The sequence below is a fragment of the Leptidea sinapis genome, chromosome 11 (assembly GCF_905404315.1).
Source record: "Leptidea sinapis chromosome 11, ilLepSina1.1, whole genome shotgun sequence".
NCBI classification, from domain to species: Eukaryota; Metazoa; Arthropoda; class Insecta; order Lepidoptera; family Pieridae; genus Leptidea; species Leptidea sinapis.
Window position 1 is genome coordinate 7,449,208 of NC_066275.1, and position 15,076 is coordinate 7,464,283.

At 32.8% G+C, this 15,076-nt stretch overlaps 1 protein-coding gene and 1 long non-coding RNA gene across 2 annotated transcripts; one reads left to right on the forward strand and one right to left on the reverse strand.

Moving 5' to 3' along the window:
* Positions 1-1,551: 1,551 nt before the first annotated feature.
* Positions 1,552-4,292, reverse strand: LOC126966738 (heterogeneous nuclear ribonucleoprotein 87F-like). Its single transcript, XM_050811006.1, has 6 exons — positions 4,061-4,292; positions 3,656-3,879; positions 3,031-3,275; positions 2,642-2,779; positions 2,255-2,569; positions 1,552-2,040 (listed from the first exon to the last, which is right to left on the reverse strand). The coding sequence occupies exons 1-5, from the start codon at positions 4,088-4,090 to the stop codon at positions 2,259-2,261; spliced, it is 948 nt and encodes a 315-aa protein (XP_050666963.1). The 5' UTR covers positions 4,091-4,292; the 3' UTR covers positions 1,552-2,040; positions 2,255-2,258.
* Positions 4,293-10,470: 6,178 nt separating this feature from the next.
* On the forward strand, positions 10,471-14,455 carry LOC126966778 (uncharacterized). The gene is made up of 3 exons (XR_007729799.1): positions 10,471-10,794; positions 12,407-12,592; positions 13,487-14,455. It is a non-coding gene; the product is annotated as an uncharacterized LOC126966778 (long non-coding RNA).
* Positions 14,456-15,076: the final 621 nt, after the last annotated feature.

Genomic DNA, 15,076 nt, shown 5'->3' on the forward strand with positions numbered 1-15,076 from the left:
AAAAAAAATCACATGAAATGTGATTAATTGAATAATCCCCAAAAAAAGCATGTTTTAATCTTCAACAGTTTTATTAAAAACTATGTCACCCAGCTTAAAAATTGCTCAAGACATACCCTGGCACCTAGTCTCAAAACAAATGAAAAGATTGAAAATGTTAAGCCCTGTATATGGACGGAAATCAGATTCCTTAAAATATTTTTCAAATGTTGCACTGGTACCCCACAACTAATGGAGAATTACTGTAAATCCCCACAAATCCAAAAGGAGAGACAATGACGCTGGTCAGATTCATATGAATCCCGTGTAAGACTTCAAAATATTATGCAGTATTTATCCTTCTTCACGAATTTGTTACATTGTTGTTAACATCTCTTTGTATGTTGTTGCTAGGAAGAGAGCTACTACTACATGGCAATAAAGTATGTTTTTTCTTTGTTTAATATTTAATTTATATGAAATACTCCACAACCCTGTGACAGATATTAATTACATCAACTTCAAACATTTTTATTCAAAATAGGATCTGAACTTCAGCAACTTTAGTTACCTACCATAAATTCAAAAATTTACATCAGACCTGTGAAGACTGACATCACTGTGCAGTTTGTTTTACTTCAAGTTCTGACGCATGACTAATTTGTGTTTACTTTATTATACATATTTGTTTTCGAATTTGTTATTTTATGTTGATTCAGAAGAATTTTTTATGTTATTAACAATGTTAAATATTTTGAGATGAGAATGATTTTGAAGATAATGAAATATACATTCAAATCATAATTAGCGTTGTTCTTTTTTATACTCCCTCTGATTATGCGCAAATACCCTTTTATGTAATAAATGTTGATGAAAAATGTAAAACAGCAAAGTGTGGCTATAACCATAGTTTCTTCTTTTCTCAAGATTCATTGTATGTGCTACTCTCGGGGTTGCAAGACAATAGGGCAATAGACATACAAGAAATTGCTTCAATGGTACCCAATTTTACTGGAAATGACAGTATCTTTGTTACCTGTTCTTATTTGTCACAAATTATACAAAACTATCCAATAACTTTTCACTCACATCTACACTAGGTAACAAAAGAGGATTTGTCACAGTTGTAAGTTAAGTTGTTAATTATATTACATAAGTTGGTACTATCTCAGTGCCTAGTCTATTCGAAAAAAATCATGCTCCAAGAATACATAAATTTCAACCAAAGCCATGTTTTTGAAAGACATTCTCTATACACAGTTCTATACTAGTCTGTATTTATCATTATGACTATATTTTAGTGTCTGTTATGCATGAAACCTAAGTTATTAATGAAACTATATAACTCTCAATCAGTAACAAAGACACATTGTGTGACTACACACTTTATTGGTTTGCCTGGACCAATATTAATGATGGAAAAAGGAATTATTATAATAAAGGTTACTTGAAATTTTTATTGAGAAAATTCAACTTATTTCTATTTCTTTCAATAAGGATATAAAAACCCCTTAAAACCTAAGTACAGGGTTTAAACTAACATATTTACATGTCTAAATAAATAAACCTACACAGATTTTGTATTCAATTTATTTATATAATAAAAAAATTAACCTAATAAGTCCATATTTATATACCTGAGTAAATAACAGATATCTTTTGAGAAATTAATACTGTCCAGAAAATAAAATTTCTTGATTAATTCTATTTTCGTATGTCAAAATTAATGCCATGCTCGTATCTTCTTAATGAAGAGAGGTCTTACTTACATAATTATCCTAAGAATTGTACTTATGTATTGACACATTACTAACACATAAACATCCTTATTACATTGTCATTCTTATGTACCTAAAGTACCTCAATAAATAACCTTACAGTTCAGCACTAATGTTCTAAAACTTTTAATTATGATACGAATCTAGCTAAACATCTAGAATTTTCCTGAGGGCTTCCCGTATGTGGTCTCGAAGGTAGACCATTGAAGTGTAACTATCGAGCTCCTGAGCAGCCTACACTAGCATGATATACTCTGCTCTACTAGTGTACTTAGCACGAAACCTAGAGATTGAAAAAACATTTAATACATAATATTCAAGAAATCTAAGAACCTTCATAGCATTAACATCAAACTATCGAATGAGAGCTATCTAGCCCTAACACGTTAATGCTATGTAGAAAAACCTATAGATAAACTTAATAAAATCCTGTTATGTCTACCATTCAATTAAATGTTATGTAATGTGAAATGTAGATGACTGAAAGTTATACTTACACAATTAGAATCTTCCACCACGACCCCCTTGGCTACCTCCATAGTTGCTACCACCATAGCTGCTGCCACCTCCTCCTTGGTTCATGTTGTATGGTTGAGATCTATTTCCATAAGCCTGGGTGTTACGAGTTGGTCCACCACTGTAACCCTGATTGCTATAACTACCAAAATCTTGATTTCCACCACCCCATCCCCCTCTTTGGTTACCTCCTCCATAGCCACCCCCTTGATTTCCACTTCCCCAACTACCTTGGTTGTTATCCCATGGGTTAGAGTTGTTCCAACCACCCTGATTGTTGCCATATCCACTTCCTCCTAATAAAAAATACATCATTAATAATTCAGCCAGAAATGAAATAAATTAATATTATTTAGTACAATACGAACCTCCATTATTTCCCCAGCTATCATTTCTGCCACCTCCACCACCACCACCCTGTCTACTTCCCCTCTGATCAGAACCATCTTTAGGTAGGGCTTTCTTTACATCTAATTGCTTGCCATTTATTTTATGAGGCACATTTACTAAAACATAATACATATATATTAAATCACACTACCTAAATATTCCAATAAAAGAACAATTGAACTACTACTACAATTGAATAGTTACTGTAATGTTCATTGACTTGCGTACCAGATCCATCCTAATATGACAGTCAGGTATAGCTTTAGTCAATCATTTAATCTCCACAGTCAGAGGAAGCCAGATCTGGACACAAACTTCCAACCTGGGGCAAAGCTGTGGGACAATCAAATACTACATAGGCACTTACAACAAACTTTATCCACTGGGTCATAATCATCAAACTCGACAAAACCGAATCCCCTTTTCTTGCCCGTTGCCTTGTCTGTAACTATGCTAACATTTTGGACATTTCCATAGTTCGAAAAGTATTCTCTTAATTGGTCTTCCTCATGATCATCTTTGATCCCTCCAATAAATAACTTCTTCACAGTAGCACCAGCTTCTGGGTTTTTGATATCTTGTCTTGCCACTGCTCTTTTAGTTTCAACAAAGCTGAAATATACAAATTATTAAAATTTGTATGTGATGGGTGAAAATATTAACCCCCTTATTCATAATGGTGCTCTAACTTTAAACAACCGCTTAGGAGTGTTTTTTCTCATTCTGACTTAGATCAATAGAAGAAGACAGAGTGAGATTTAGCAATGCTTTAAGTTAGCAGACTATTATGAATAAGTGGGTAAGCTTTTAATTAGAGAGGAAATGTCGACGTCACTGAAAATGCCACGCGTGATAAAACTTCGAGACATTCACCAAGTGGTGTCGATGTTATTTGCAGTTATAAACGATATAGAAGCCACGTGTAAGCTTCTAAATAGCTGGACTGCAATGCATTTGGCAAAAGATTAAAAGTAGACTACATATTAACTTACCGTCCGTCGATTTTATGGGGCCTGTTGTTCTGAGCGTCATCTACCATGTGAGCTTTGGAATACGTAATAAAACCGAAACCACGAGATCTTTTCGTTTTAGGATCTTTCATGACAACCACATCGACGATTTCTCCCCATTTTTCAAAATGAGTTTTGAGCGAATCATCCGTCGTGCGATAATTAAGACCCCCAATAAAGATTTTTCTGTGAACTTCTGGTTCATCCTGAAATAAAGCAAACACGTAGGCATAAACAAAATGGCGGCTTAGCATGGCGTCCGCCAGAATGAAGACGTAGTAAGCGTATAATTAACAAATATTCGATAATTCTGCATTTAATCCTGTAAATAATCAATTACTTCTACTACATACTGCATAGGACAAATAAATTAATGCTATAACTTACGAATCCGTCATCTCCATTTTGCGGCCTCATTTTATGTACTTCTGCCGTTCTGCGTCCCCTAACCGATAAAAACCCTAAACGATTTTAAGTATACGCTAAATAAATAGCAAATTATAGAATAATAAAATACTTCCTTAAATTTAGCAGACTAACAAGGTACCTAATAAGAATGAAATATTTTCTGATCACACGTCTGTACTAGACCGACGCCACGCCAAAAAGAAAATGACGGTTGCGACTTGCGAGTGCGTAATGCGAGTTGCAAACTCATGGGGTCATCATATTAAGATTGTGTATTTTCCCCAGATGGGATCTTTTTTACCCCAAAAAGATACTATATTGCTGAAACATTCCCCAAATAAATTAAGTAACGTAAGGATGTAATAAAACTAAATTTATTAATCTTTCACCCCTCTAGCTCAAAGATGAAAAGGAGAATAAACGAGCGCAAGATTCACCTGGTTTTTTGGTTGTATAGTTATTTTTGTTAATGTTAATAATCTATCTCAACTTTACTTCACAATTCTTTCATAAACTAGATAATTCTAAAATTTTCAAAAATATTTTCATTTGATTAGAATAAGGGCTTATGTTTGAAAACTTTCCAAATAATTCTAGAATTTTCTAGACCACAATGCAGTTAGTGATGAATTATCAAAAATTTTATTTTATACTTAACCATATTATTGACCGAATTGTATCTACAAGACTAGTGAATGAAATTGATATGTTTCCGTCGTGCTCTAATAAAGATAAATAAGAAAAAACTGAAAGCTCATAAAAAATGAAAAATATTCGGACAAAAAAATATAAATGACATTATTAAGGGAAGAGTACTATAATGAGAACCTGGAAGTATATAAAAATAAAGACAAAAGCAATATATTATGTACTCGTAGTATGGCAGACTCTAAATTACTCTTACCAAGATTTTCAAATATTTATGGTAAGAACAAGCACTTGGTTCTTAACCTTATACATGAACTGCCCAAAGTCGTAAAGCAGGACGTGGCAGAGAAAAACCTGAAATTTAAATTAAACCACTATTTTCTGTCATAAACTCAATTAATGTTTTAATTCATATAGATATAAAAAAATATATTTTTCACCCTTCTCGTCATTCTTGTAGTGATATATTGTTTGTTAATAAATTAATCACTCTGTATACAAAGCAATAATACTTTGAGTGTTAATATTGAGGGAATTTGTACCTAAATTATTTAGATCTATAATATATAATTTTTTAATAAGAAATAAATAATCCGCGGACGAGTAAAAAAAGAAGGACTCCACGCCGTGATATTAGCAAGTGAAACACCGTTATGCTAGTGTGTGTACGGTTACGAGGGATACTAGTTACACAATTTTTTCTCCCTTAAATAATCATACATGTATACAATATATATATATATGTATGTACAAATACTTATCGATTTTATACATTTTCACAACGCACGACGGCATTTTTAAAATATTTTATTGAGATGCAAACTGATCTGTCACAGACGTTGACAATACTCATAATGGCCGCCTATCGGCCTGAAGTAGTGTAAGTGTGTGCGTGGGGCTATGTATTTACACGTTAATCGGCTTGTTTTGGTGCTACACTATTATGTAAGGTGAAACGGAGTCCTTATTTTTTTACTAGTCCGTGAAATAATCTAGTAACTATGATAGGTTCTCGAAATTACGCCGTGAAACATAATGTTCAGAAGCAGAATGCTATGATTTATTTGTTGATAAGGCTGAAAATAATATTTATAATTGATTGTGTGATTTTGTGATTCAACAATCGCTTTGTGCTGGTAGTTCGACTACCCCTCTCCGGTTGAAAACATTCGTGGCAAACCGAGTCGCGAAGATCCAGGAAACTATTGATCTTCAATATCATTACCATATTCGGGGAAAGGATAATCCTGCCGACTGTTTGACTCCAGGTTTTACACCGGCGCAACTCATCGCTCATCCCATGTGGATGAATGGCCCTCCGTGGTAATATCTCGAATTTGAGGCTTAGCCAGTAAAGTGTCTTGGCGCTCTTAGTTCGGAAGAGTTGCCCGAACTTAAAACTATAATTTTGTCTACGACATCTCAGAGTAAATGTGAATCTTTTACCTCTAGATTATACCCTTGTGTTTCGCGCTGGACAAAGTTATTATGCATTGTTATTTGTTTTACGCTTTACTAGACGCCTTGATTCTCGTGGTGATATTAACACTGCTGACTTAGAATAGGCTGAGACAGTAATTGGTCGTGCTGTCCAGCAAGAACATTTAAAAAAATATATTAATTTGATTAAATCGGGTAAACAGTGTCCAACTGCTATTCGTAAGTGGCGTCCTTTTATGTCTAACGTCGTTCTTCGTGTTGGTGGTGGCTTGGGAAATAGTGATCTATTGTACGATCACAAACACCCTGTGCTCCTGCCGAGCAAAGATCGAGTGGTCGATCTTATCGTTGATTATGCTCATAACACCGCTTGCCATGCAGGACCCCAACGGAATAAATTTTGTTTTGGCCAAGGCTTCGCTGCGCGTCGCGGCAGAGTTGCCTCCGAGAGAATATTTTGGCGCGCAGCGCCGCGACGCGCAGTGCAGCGACGCTCAGTGCGACATAGCATATATAGAAAATACGCGAGCTGCCACTTACTGCAGTTGTAGTGCGATAGGTACCGTGAAGCGACACTCAGCGAAGTGCCGCTCTAGTGAGTTGACCTAGCTACAACGTATAGGTATAATAATAAAGTATATCCTAAGTATTTTCAGTAATTTTAACATTATATTTTTTGTATATTGTATTTTGTTGTTGCACCAAAACGTAACTCAGTTTTAAAAAAATATTTACAAAAAAAATCGAATCAACATATCACGGCAACACTACGCGCTAATTGGGTAACTCTGAATAGAGGGAAAAACATTCATTTACTTTTGCAATGTATCTATAAAATTTTATCTTGTAGTAACTTTGAACACTTACATAATTAAAAGTTGTTATATCGTGCAATAGGTATGGTAATTGTTGTTGTAGGTATTGACGTTAGTGTACTAAACTATAATGCATGGCGTTAAACCATAGATCATCGCATCTAAGCTGAATTTAAAAATAAATAGTAATAGATTATACGTCATGTAGTTCACATCACAATAGAAGTCACTTTCATAAACTAGTTAGGGTATGTTCCGATATGCACTGCGAGCACTGCAAAACGCTATCACTGTAGGAAAATTCGTTCCGTTATGGACTGCCAGTATACTGCCGCAGTACCCTAGGGAGATATATGACGTCATAAATAGCCGCCATATTCTACTGTGAGCACTGGCGTTTTCGAGGTAAGGTACTTGCAGTACTTTGATCACGTGATCAGTCAAAACCACTCGATTGTCTAAAATATTAATTAAAATATTTTTAATTTGACAGTACTCCAACAAAAGTTTTTTTAATGAACTAGAAAACTTTAATACACTCATTTGAATGCTGCGTCAAAATATTGACAGGTTACGGGATTGCGTTCCGTTTTAAATAGAAGTAACCAGTATAACTGGCTATAAAGGAACGGCTTCACAGTATACTAAATTGACGTCACACTGTACAGTGGTCGCAGTGCATATCGGAACGTACCCTTAGTATTTCGAAATCAATACTCATTTCATCAAGTATATTATTAGGAGATATCGGTTTTAAATAGATAGCACTTCACACATCCCAGAACACACTTTACATAAATTATTATATTAATTAACTATGAAAAATATTTTCATTTAAAGCTTTTAATATTATATATAATATTTAATGGTTAATGTAATTTCTAGGAAGCAGCTTATATTCACTGATAAAACTTTTAACACAATAAGCGACAGCATCGTAGTAACCGCTCCGCGTGTCTTTGCGCTTTAAAATATTCGAGTTATTCTCTTGCTGTTATAATATATTATTATTAGATATTTGATAAATGTTTGTGTAAAAAAAATGCTTTTTAAAGTAATAATACTATGAATAAAAACAATAATATGAATAATATCGTAAAAATATATTTTTTATTCAACGTAAATAAATAAGTCCAATGCGAAAATACAATTAACATTTTTTTTATATATATAAATCGAATGACACATCTATGTAATTTAATAATATACATGTTTAAAACGTTTAAAAAAATAAAAATATTATTCTTTTTCGTACGAGAAAGTGAAAAGGAAACAAAAACTTTTTCGCAACTGTATATTGCACAAAAGTCATCGAGCCAGGAATCATGTTGAATCGCCCTTAACTTCCTTATAGGAGGATAGGAGGACACTGGACTATGCGAAGGGGTACCCTAACCGGGAAAAAACATCCGGAACGTAAGATTATTATTATTTATATGTAAATAATTGACAAATTGACATTTGATACATTTCTGACAAGTTTTATTGATTGTTTATTTTATTTATTTAGAGCATTGGTAACAAGGCCAAACCAAACCAAAATACATTAAACGAATATTTAAATCATATTTAAAAAGGTTTATAACTGCAAAATTACATTGACATAAAAAAAACATGTACATTATGTATACCTTTTTCATGTTATTTAAGATAAATTTATTTCACTATTACGTTGCGCGCGCACAACGACATCTAAAACTAAAAGTTTTCAGAAATTTTCTGATGTTTGCGACATTAATAATTTTTTTTTGTTTTTTTTTTTCATTATTAGGACAGGCAAAGGGTTCAAGACAATACAGTCGTATTCGTTAATATTCTATAATTTATTTCACGATTTTTACGACATTGTTTTTTCTACAAACGAATGGCACGAGGAATAAATAATTTTAAGGATTTGTTTTGTTACGCCAAAGGAGTATAACTTCTTGTGTGCATATTTAAGTATACACACACTTTTTTTTCTTTTAAGCAATGGAATTTAGTGGAACTGCCCATTTTTTTTAGTAAATCAGTAAAATTAATATTTTTATAATAAGGAAGTTCGTTCCTAGAATATATAATAAAATAGTTATGGCTCAGCTCTTCTTTTAAACGTAGAATAAGAAAAACCCTGTTCACTAACAATATTGTCAAGTAAATATTTTTCTTATAGACAATGGTCGTAAATAATAGATACATCACTTTCATACATTTATTTAACATGGTATTGATTAGATAAGATAGGTAGGTAAGTAGGTAAACTATTAAAGTAAATTTGAAATGAAAAAACGATTATATTTCCAGTACAGCACTGTGCGTCCCTGCGCGTCGCGTCAGAGTTGCCTCCGAGAGAATATTTTGACGCGCAGTGCAGCGACGCTCAGTGCGATACAGCAAGCGCCGCGTCGCTTCAGTATAGATACTGTTAATTGTTTAATTTATAGAATTTTGTCTTATAATTTAATTAATTTTAATAGCTAAATAAAAATAATTTTATTATTAGTTAAATTTAATAAATTAATAATTTTATTATATTCATTTATTTTGGATACATACCCTTACAAACTAATTTATTTTGTATATTACAGCCATTGTAAAATACTCTATTGATTGAAAAGAGTGGCCGTTGTGTTTCTTGTATGTTCTTTTGAAGAGCTCTTCTTTTTCCGAAACATAATGGTAGATTCAGTAAGTTAAAGGAAATATTTATAGTGTTGATTCAAAAGCGCTTAGTTTAAGGGTGATTGAAAAAGGGTTATTTGACTTTGATATCTTTTTTTTCCTCATCCGTTAATAGGTTCTTCTTCTGCACACAATAAAGAAATAATGACCCTGCAGTTGTAGTGCGGTAGGTACCGTCTAGCGACGTGAAGCGGCGCAGTGCCGCTGTAATGCGTTTCGACCTTTAGCCTAAAGCCGAGTACGTCCCAACCAAAGAGTTTTTTTTGGTTCTGTTCGTCCATCTGGACAGGCAAAGGGGTCAAAAGCCCATACAGCCAAGTCTTCATTTTTATTTTTCTATTCTTCACGTTACACAGCTTGTTCAAAGTCAAGCTAAGTATTTAATATTTATATAATCTTTATCTTCAAACATAAATAGTACAATTTCACATAAAAGTAGTATTTCGTGTTCTTCATGTTTCATTTTCTTCATATACATATAGGTTCGCATTAAAGGCCGAAGCCAAGTCTTTTATTGATAATATTCTTGTTCCAATGAAGATCAAGCTTAGCCCGGGGTTTAATAATAATAAACTTTTATGATATAATACTAAAATATAAATCTCATATACGTTATAAGAAATATATTATACATGAATTATAAGTAATAATGATGAATATTAGTTGAATATAATAATTATAAGATAATATGAAACTAATTTAAGGTATAACTACAAATATACTATTTACATTTATACATTAAAATTTACATTATAAACACAAGTCCAACAATAATTTATGGACGAATATGTCTTAAGTCTGTGTAAGGGATTGTGTCAAAAGCCAAGCCGTATTTCAAATTTCGCCTACCGTTGACGGTTGAAACTATAAATTTGTAAAGCGGCACGAAGCAGTCATAAGTTTTCAATAACTGCTGAAGTGAGCGCGGGATGTCTTCAGCATTCTTATAAATATCCAAGAGGCAGTCTATCAATGTAAATCTTTGAAGATTATATTGGGGACAGTCAAAGAAAATGTGATCAAGAGTTTGGATGGATAAATTACAGAATTGACAAGTTGGAGAATCTAAAACACCGATCCTAAATAAATGAGCACCACTACGAGAATGGCCCAGACGTAACCGACAAATTGTGGTGTAAAATTTTCTGTGTGAGTATTTTTTCTTTTTAACAAACCAGGGAGGAGAGATTTCGTTTTTAATGTCGGCTAACTATTTGCCCTTTGTTTGAACAACTTGTTGCCAATAATTCTGAAAGTCTTGCAAGAATGTACCTTTAAAATGAGACACTGCATCTGTGTGTGGTATGGGAATGTTCAAAGCAGTATGTATCTGATTACTATTCACAATAGATTCAGCAAGATAATCAGCTTGTTCATTTCCTTCCACACCTATGTGTGAAGGAGTCCAGAATAAAACAATATCTTTTGTTAGGGATAAGCATTGATGTTTGTCTCTAATATTGTAAATGATGAAATTAGTTGTAACATTACATTTAGGATATTGTAAAGCTTTTAAAACACTGATGCTATCGGTTATAACAATCCAATTATTATATGACTGTTCTCCAATTTATTCTAGAACAGCATATATGGCAGCACATTCTGCTGTGTATATACTAGCGAAGGTATTTAACCTATGACCAAACCCACTCCGCAGTTGTATGTCATAAACTGCCATAGAGAGCAGTATTACTTTTAGATCCATCAGTATAAAGTTGGTTATAATTTTGCCACTCTGACAGCATACAATATACATCTTCCTTATATCTTAATGATTCATTAATAATTATTTTAATAGGTATTTATTTTGAATTATAAGAATTTAAATAACATGGCCAAAGAATACTAGAAAATAGATTATGATCACAAGAAAAATGTAACAAATCAGAGATACCTTCTACTTGATAGTAGGAATTATTGTTAGTTTGGTTAATATAGTCCTGTATCTTTAATAGGAGTGGATGATTATTAATAGAAGTAAATTTGGGAAAGAATTTTGTTTGTAGATATTTGAATCTAAGAGCTATATAATATAATATTACATTCTACTTGTAATGATATAATAGGAGTAGACCTAAAAGCGCCTGTTATGATCCTTGAGCATTTATTTTGTATTTTGTCTAATTTATTCACTAATGTAATTACTCCACCATAACAAAACAAGGCATACACAAAATGGCTACGGACTAATGACTTATATAGTGTTAGCAAGATGCGTGGGTCTGCACCCCAATATGTACCAGCTAATGATTTCAGAATATTGCAGGCCTTTAATGCTCGATTTTCTAATATTTCAACATATTTGTGCCATCTAAAATTACTTAAAAATGTAACTCCTAAAAACTTTATTGATTTTCTATTGAAATTTCCTGAGTACCATAATATATTTTTGCATCTCTTATTCTTATAGAATGCTTTGAAAATATTACTACTTTGCTTTTGTCAATACTGACCTCAAGACTAAGATATTGAAAATACAGCTCCAATTTTTTGAGTGCTACATTAAGATCTAACACAACATTTGATAAATTAAGTCCTGAACTATACACTACTAGATCATCAGCAAATTGGAGGTTAGAAACTCTATTACCCAAAACAATATTTATTTGATTTATGTAGATTATAAAGAGCAATGGACTCAAAATTCCGCCCTGCGATAAGCCTCTATATGAATATCGAGGACCTATTAATTGGTTGTTGACACTAACATAAAGTTTACAACCATGCAAGAAATTGAATATCCAACTAACTATTTTTTCAGGGACATTTAAGGATAGAAGAATGGATAATAATTGTTCTAAATCAACATTAATAAATGCTCCTACAACATCCAAAAAAGCACCAGCCAATATCTTATTGTCAATCTGGGCACTATGGATGTCAAGACATAAATGCCGTATACTCTCACAAGCAGAACGACCACATCGAAATCCAAATTGATTATTAGGTAAGAGGTTGTTACTTTCAATATAAAATATTAATCTCTGTTTTATTAATTGTTCAAAAATTTTACCAACACACGAGCTTAGTGTGATAGGATGATATGAATCAGCTGAACTAGAATCTTTCCCATGCTTTAAAATTGGAATTAGACAGTCTGTTTTCCATTCTTCTGGAATAGTGGAGTTCTTCCATAGGTGATTTAATATTTTTAGAAACTTATTTAAGTTAGAAGAGTTTAGGAGTTTTAACATTTTATAGGAGAGCCAATCCAAACCGCATGCAGAGTCCTTTCTTGATGATAGACCAGCTTTTAATTCTTCAATAGTAAAAGGGGCAATCATAAAAGAGTTGGTGCTATTTAAAGGATGATTATTGTGAATAATTGTCAAATTTGGTACTGTATCTGGAGTATATTTGTGTAAAAAGTTTGATATCCAATTATTGAGAAACAATTATTATTAGAATATAAGTTCTTAAATTTCCTCATTTTTGTCCAAATCTGTGTCATTGGTGTTAACCTATTTATGATGGAGCAAAAATCTGTCCAGGATTGACGACATTCAAGTCTTAATATACATTTTTTCTTTGCTTGAGCTTGCATAAAATGAATGTAGTTTTGGATATTGCAATTTGATTTGAATAACAGATTAGCCTGTTTGCAATCTTCTACCACTTTAGTACATTGCCCATTCCACCAGGGAAGTTCTCGCTTTCTTTAAGGTAGATTAGTAATATTGTTACTGTGGTAGTTGGTTTTAGGTACTGAATTTTCTACCACTCTAAGAATTATGGAACAGAAGTTATTGTAAGACTTCTGTAGATTACAATTATTTATATCAAATTGTTTTAACAAGTCATTTACTAAGTTCTCATATTGGTCCCAATTTACTATTTTCAGATTACTGTGTGGAGGAATGTTGGATGGAATTGAAAAAGATTCAGTTTCCGACACTACCATGGAAAATTTTGTGATTGTAGGCAAGTGATAGCTGCCCAAAGAGTCCTGATGAACTTGCATTCACAGCACAGGAATAATGAAGATGATACTATTGTTAGATCTAGATTCTAGTCCATTTGGTCTCCAAGAATTAGTACCCACTGTAGTTGGTTGATCATTATTTAAGAGCATTAAGTCATTATCGTCCATTACATCCATGATGTCTCTACCTCTAGAATTGGTTCTATTACAACCCCAAATGGTATGGTGAGCATTAAAATCACCAGCAATTATTAGTGGTTTTGGAATACTATGCAACAGTCTATTAAATTTAGATTTGTCAAAGTTAGGTACACTGTTGCCAGGACTATAAAAGCTAACAATTGAGATGTCTTTTTGTTTGTATTTAATTTTGATTGCTATATTTTGCAAGGAGTTATCAGAAAATGTTTCTAACTTTTGAAAATAAATGCCATTTCTAACAAAAATTGCTACACCATTGTGATCATTACCACAATCATTTCTTAGTATTGTATAACCTCTGATAGAAAACTGTATATTTGGTTTAAGCCAAGTTTCTGATATAAGTGCTATGTGTATGTCCTGCTCATAAAGTAGGTTTTGAAGCTCAAGTCTGTTACTCAACAGACTTTGAGCATTCCACTGTACTATGTTAAGTTTGTGACAGTTGAATGTGATGTTTTATTTTTAATTTGTATGGTATCTTTAATAGCTGAACTAATTGCGTGTGAGCTAATGCTTTAATTCTGTGTTTTATTTAGTGTAATGACTTTTATTATTGATTCTGTGATTAGGTTCATTGCTGCTGGATTGGATAAAATTAAATTAATGATGTCTTGTGTGTTCTCTGTCTTATTGAGTGATCGAAAGTTTGTTGGATGTTTAAATAAATCTGATAATGGTGTTTTACTTTTATTTTTACTATCCAATATCTTTTTTTGTTTTATAGGGCATTGACCTGATACTGCAAGATGGTTACCTTTACAGTGCACACATACTGCTTTGTCAATAGGTATAGTACATTCTTTATATGAATGATTTTCAGTGCAGATTGAGCAACGCTGAGCAATCTTACAGAATTTAGCCAAGTGGTCAAACCTAAGGCATCGGACACACTGCTTAACTGGCGGCACATAAGGTCGCACTGGTAGACGCCACATCTTTGAGTGAACGTAATCTGGGAGTGAAGTAGATGACGCAAAAGTAATAATGACTGCCTGTGTAGGCAATATAAAACCACTATCGGATTTGTTTTTTTTCATTATACGCCGAACAGAAATATTTTTTTTTGTACTTGACAGAGAATTGAAAATTTTTTTGTTGGACATATCAATGGGTACGGAGGAAATCACTCCAGACAATTCAGTGGCACCAGCTGAGATGGACGCCTTAATATTTTGTTCCCTTAAAAATGTCGTGTTGTCTAGGAATGTATTAGCCAAATTGGGTCGTTCAAACACTACTCCTATCTTATATTTGTTGAGTTTCTTAAGATATTTAATGTCTTTAATGAAGCGCGATAAGTAGCTA

Coding starts and splice junctions, on each gene's coding strand:
- LOC126966738 (XM_050811006.1), bottom strand. CDS start 4,090: ATGAGGCCGCAAAATGGAGATGACGGATTC. Junction 3,276..3,655: donor CCCCATAAAATCGACGGACG/GTAAGTTAATAT, acceptor TGTATATTTCAG/CTTTGTTGAAACTAAAAGAG. Junction 2,570..2,641: donor TAGCTGGGGAAATAATGGAG/GTTCGTATTGTA, acceptor ATTTTTTATTAG/GAGGAAGTGGATATGGCAAC.